The sequence below is a fragment of the Arachis ipaensis genome, chromosome B02 (assembly GCF_000816755.2).
Source record: "Arachis ipaensis cultivar K30076 chromosome B02, Araip1.1, whole genome shotgun sequence".
NCBI lineage: Eukaryota > Viridiplantae > Streptophyta > Magnoliopsida > Fabales > Fabaceae > Arachis > Arachis ipaensis.
The window spans coordinates 74029537-74035737 of NC_029786.2; the positions used below are offsets into that span (position 1 = coordinate 74029537).

The 6201-nt window shown below is 34.1% G+C and overlaps 1 protein-coding gene across 1 annotated transcript in view; it reads left to right on the forward strand.

The window, feature by feature from the left end:
- The window catches only part of LOC107627388 (TMV resistance protein N-like), a 6909-nt gene extending 5405 nt beyond the window's left edge, over nt 1-1504 (forward strand). The window contains exon 5 of the mRNA XM_021115952.1: nt 693-1504. Coding sequence (XP_020971611.1) covers nt 693-1357 — 665 coding nt within the window. The 3' untranslated portion in view covers nt 1358-1504. The remainder of the gene's footprint in view (nt 1-692) is intronic.

Genomic DNA, 6201 nt, shown 5'->3' on the forward strand with positions numbered 1-6201 from the left:
AGCTGTATAGAATTATTGATAAATGTGAGCATACTAATAGTCTTAAATTAAGTTTAAAGATTCTTTAATTATTATTTTAAAAAATAATTCCATGATGTTCCAATATTTTTTTAATTGTTATCTAAATTTTGTTGAGCTTAAAAATTAAAATGGATGTACTACGAAAGTTTTAAAATTATATATTAGAATCCAAAAGATATTATTGAGAAAAAGTATGATGCTTTAGATATAATTTATAAAATATATTACAAGATTACAAGACTAAATTATAATTTTAGAGCTAAACAAAAAATGAGGCAGCTATTATACATGATAATTTATGAATTTCCACAATTCAAATTTCCAGAAAGCTCTAGCATGAAGATCCAACGAGACATTCCAAAAAATAGATATTAAATAGAAGATATAGTAAAAACATGCATTGAAAAAACATTCCAATATAAAGTTTTTAGTTAAAATTTCTAAAAATATAAAAATATTTTTCTAAATTCTAATCACACGTCCCTCTGTGATATGTCACATCATTAACCGATGCTATATAGTATACATACGTATCATTTAATATATTAGTAAAATAGTAATAATAGTTGGCTAACAATTGCAGAAAAATATAATGGAACTTTACATACTAAAAATGCATAAAAAAGATCAAATTGAAGTGAAATATATGATAAATATGACGATGTATTTAGGTAAGTGTAGCAGCAGCAGTAAGGTTGAACACTTGAACCTATCAGGATGCAAGAGTCTAAAGCATCTGCCAGATAGCACATCCAAATTAGAATTTCTTAAAGAGCTTTACCTTGAAGGATGCCAGCAACTTGACACATCAAACCTACACATTTTATTTAGTGGGTTATCATCATTAGAAAGGCTCAATTTGGGTGGGTGCCATAACTTGGATAAACTACCAGACAATGTCAACAACTTATCATTGTTATGTTGGTTATCAATAAAGGGAACTAATGTGAAGAGCTTGCCAGAAAGCATCAAACATCTTCGAAAGTTGAGATCTCTCTACTTGGGGAGTTGTAGGAGGCTTCAATCATTGCCTGAGCTTCCACCTTCTATACAATACTTGGAAGTCAGTGATTGCACATCCTTGAAAACAGTGTTCACTCCAACACCTAAAATACTCAAACAACACGTCAAATTGTTCAAGAAACAAATAAGTGAAGATGACTTCAGGAGGTATGAAAGTGGGCCGGATTATTTTAACATATATTTTTCATTTGAGAATTGCCCAAGTTTGGATAGGAATGCACTTCGTGTTCTTTTAATATATCTTGGACACTACAATAAGGAGAAGAGAGCAGTTATGGAAAAGCAAATTGAGAAAAGGAGAGCATCCTCATAAACGATTTGCATGCTCACCTATTTGTTAATTATTGTTGCATAAGTTATATCATATTGAATTGTTAGTTATAACTCTTTGTATACACTATTATGTTCATTTTTTCCTTTTTCATATATTCTCTGCTTCTTTCATATTTGTTTTAAGAAGAAAACACTTGAATTATTTTATTTCTAAAAAATGTTATATCGGACACTTTGATCTCTAACAAATTTTTATTATTCTAAAGTTTTTAAGATGAATTGATCCCTCCATAAAAAAAAAAGATGAATTTGTCTTATAATTATAGTGGTTTTTTAGAGGACTTAATTTTCTTATGATAAAGTTTGTTATATAGTACTATTTTGCTTAATACGTATATTAAAAATTTTATTAAAGAGGATAAAGAGACTAATCTATTTGACAAAAATAATTCTAAAAAACTTTTATAATGATAAAAATTTATCAACAACTAAAATATTTAATCTAAAATTTATTAAAGAATAATTTGGTATTCCTACCCCTTTTTTAAATGAACATCTCACTAGTATTTTTCTATATACTATGTTTTCTTTCTTTGTCCCCAAGTATTACTTAATAATATGAGTAAAATTCCAGTGCGGTTCCTAGAAGGACAAAGTGATCTTTGTCCAAAAAATGGTACCCCTTGATTCTTGTTCCTGCTTGTTGTGAGACATGGTGGTCTTTCCATCATCTCCAACATCAAGAACTGACGGAATTTACTTACGCGTTGATGTGATGAGTTGTTTGGTAAGTGTACGTGGTAGTGTCGCTGAGTGGACCTCTAATAATGCCACTGACAAAGCGCAGAAAGAAGGATCTGAGAGCGTCAATGACAGACTCCTTGACAACGTCGACAGAAGTTAAAGGTGTAAGCTACAGAGGTAAAGAATGAATTTAGGGTATTAAAAATTTTGGTTAATTTGATGTAATACTCACACAAAAAAAGAAAGAGCAGAAGTGCATAGTAATGCGTGAGCATCTTTCCTATCTTTTCCAAGTGAATTTGCATCTAATTTGTTGAGTTTAATTAAGAATTAATTATATTTTAGCCACTATGGATGCTATTTTGAGTTTTGTGCAATTTTATTTATTTTAGCTAGCATTCGAATGGATTTGATGAAGTTTTTGCAGAGAAAGAGAAGAAACCAAGGAGATGACCAACGAATACCGATGCGGACGCATGGCTCACGCGACCGCGCGGAATGGAGGAGATCGCAATGACACGATCGCGTGCCTGACGCGAACGCGTAGACTGGAATCTGCACAAATGACGCGAACGCGTGGACGACGCAGACGCGTCACATGCGCCACGTGCAAAAAATGTAGAAAAACGATGGGGACGATTTTTGGGCTGTTTTGACCCAGTTCTTAGCCCAGAAATCACAGATTAGAAGCTACAGAATGGACAAATCAAGTGGTCCCACCCATCAGCTGAAGACTTGTTAATTAATTCAAATTCAAATTCAAATCTTATTTTAGGAAAAGATATTATTTTAATTTTACTTTTAGAAATTTGATTTTTAAAATTATTAGGATTAAAAGGGATCCCAATAAGGTGGTTCCAGAACAACATTCCACAACATTATTCCATAAAAATTTATATTCCGTATTCCATGAGCAACTAATCCTCCACTGTTAAGGTTAGGAGCTCTGTCTATTGTATGGATTGATAATATTATTTTTCTATTTTAATTCATGTTTTGATTTATATTCAATAATTATTTTCGTTCTTTATTTTATGACTTTGGGTGGAACGGAAGTATGACCCATGTTCTATTTGAGTTCTTGTAAAACTTGGAAAAGCTCTTTACTTGAACAATAGCTTGAAAACATATTATCCTGAATTTCTAATTGTTTGTATTTAACGGGATACGTGACATATAATCCCTTTATTTTTGGATGATTAGGATTCTTGTGGCATATAAACTAGAATTTGATCATCACCCTCTAATTGGAATTAATTGACCAAGGAATTGGCAGTTAATGAATTTTAGAGGAGACTAGGAAGTCTAAGGAATTAGGGTCTAGTCACAAATAGTTTGCCATGAATTAAATCTTGCATGATTAAAATAGTTAATAAGAAAAGTCAATCCAGAAAATAGATAACTCTGAAACCTTAACTGTCTTCTCCATATATTATTCCCAACTTAATTACTTGCCCTTCTTTAATATTTTTGCTATTGTTTAATGTCTTTGAACTCCCAACACAATTTTCTGTTTGTCTAACTAATCCTATCAAATGCTATTGTTGCTTAATCCATCAATCCTTGTGGGATCGACCCTTACTCACGTAAGGTATTACTTGGTACGACCCGGTGCACTTGCCGGTTAGTAAGTGTGGTTGTAAATTACCGCACCAAGTTTTTAGCGCCGTTGCCGGGGATTGATTGTGATTAACAACTATTAGTTGTTTGATTGTTTAGATTAGACGTTTTAATTTTAATTTTATTTAAATATTGTTTTATTATTTTTCATTCCCGTATTTCGTTGTTTCTCCCCCCTGTTTCTTTACGTCCTTTTTCTTTTCATTTTTCTACTATAGTCCGTTTTAAATTTTTTTATTTCATTTTATTTTATTTTCTTTTTATTTCCACTTTCTTTTATTTTCATTTTCGTTTCTTTCTATTTTTTATTTTATTTTATTTTTATTCTATTAGTTTTATTTTGTTTTTATCTTAAAAAAAAAACAGTTTTCAAATTAATATTTTATTTTATTTTATTTTATTTTAGTATTAATATTTTTCCTTAATTCCTGAAATTAAGTTTGGTGTTACCCAGTTAATTTTATTTTAATTTTCCTGTTTATTTTTCCTTTTAAATTTTCGAATTATTTATTTATTTATTTAATTAGCATTTTTATTTTATTATTTTACATAGGTTATCTCACAGGGACTCCTCTGCACTCTGACGCAGAGAGTCCCATATTTGTTTTTCTTGTTTTCTGCTTGTGTATGCGTAGGAATAGAGACAAAGAACATCTCTTAGACTTTGATCCTGAACCTGAAAGAACTTTTAGGTGACGTTTACAACAAGCAAGACTTTGCAAGGCTGTAGAATCCACTATGGCAAATAATAATGCTAATGCCAATGTGGTAAATCCAAATGGGATGATCAACAGAGGAGAGTGCTTGGCTCTTATTCTGCCCCTACTGCGGATCTTTATGGAAAAAGTATTGTGGTGCCTCCTATAACTGCAAACAACTTTAAGTTGAAGCCACAATTGGTCACCTTGGTGCAGCAAAACTGCCAGTATCATGGACTTCCTCATGAAGATCCAAATCAGTTCATATCTGATTTTCTGCAGATATGTGATACTGTAAAGACAAATGGAGTGAACCCAGAGGTGTACAAACTCATGCTTTTCCCATTTGCTCTGAGGGATAAAGCAAAGCTATGGCTAGATTCCCAACCAAAGGAGAGTCTGAATACGTGGGAAAAGGTAGTTATGGAGTTTCTCACTAAATTCTTCCCACCAAAGAAGCTGACTAAGCTTAGGTTGGAGGTTCAGACTTTCAAGCAAAAGGAGGGTGAAACTCTTTATGAAGCTTGGGAGAGATACAAGCTACTGACTAGGCAATGCCCGCCGGACATATTCTCCAAGTGGACCCAACTAGATATTTTTTATGAAGGCTTGAGTGAGATGTCCAAGATGAGCTTAGATACCTCTGCAGGCAGTTTATTGCACAAGAAGAAGACACCAGAGGAGACTATTGAGCTGATTGAATTGGTTGCAAGCAACCAATATTTATATTCATCTAACAGGAATCCTGTGAACTCTGAGACCGCTCAGAAGAGAGGCGTGCTGGAAGTAGAAGCTGTTAATGCTCTTCTTGCTCAGAACAAGCTTATGTCTCAGCAGATAAATCTACTTACTCAACAGATGGGTGGCATGCAAGTCTCAGCTATCAATACTCAAAATCCACCCCAAGATACCTCCTATGACATGGCAGGTAACTTTGTGCAAAATGATAATTATGATTATGTTCAACCCTCTTCTGAACAGGTGAATTACATGGGGAGTGGTCCTAGAAATCCCAACAATGATCCATATTCTAAGACATACAATCAGGGGTGGAGGAATCACCCAAATTTTGGGTAGAGAGATCAACCTCAGAGACCTCAGAGCTTCAACAATAGTTCTCATGGTGGTTTTCAACAGAACAACTATAATAACCGCCAATTTCAGTCTCAGCAACAATAACCACCTCAGCATGCAAATTCTAAATCCCAATAAGATTCTAAGTGGGAGATGATGATGAGTTTTGTGCAAGAAACCAGAGCCTCCATTAGAAACTTGGAGGTGCAAATGGGTCAAATGAGCAAGCAATTACCTGAAAGGTCTTCAAATACATTCCCTGGTGATACAGTGGTGAACCCAAGAGAAGATTGTAAGGCTATTCCATTGAGAAGTGGTAAGGTAGCTGGTTCTGAGACTAAGGTCAATGAAGATCTAGTTGAAAAGAAAGCTCCATAGGAGAAGAAGGAAGAAGTAGAGCACGCCCCTCCTAAACGTGCAGACAACCCATTTCCTGACTCTCTTGACACTTATCCCACCTTACCAAAGGCCCCTGAATACAAGCCAAAAATGCCATATCCTCAGAGGCTTCAGAAGGCGTCCAAAGAAAAGCAATTCTCTAAATTTTTAGATGTCTTCAAGAAGCTGCAGATCAACATTCCTTTTGCAGAGGCTCTGGAGCAAATGCCTCTCTACGCTAAATTTATGAAAGAGTTGTTGACCCACAAGAGGAATTGGAAGGAGCAAGAAATAGTGGTGCTAACCAAGGAATGCAGTGCTATTATTCAACACACCCTTCCTGAGAAGATGCCAGACCCAGGGAGCTTTG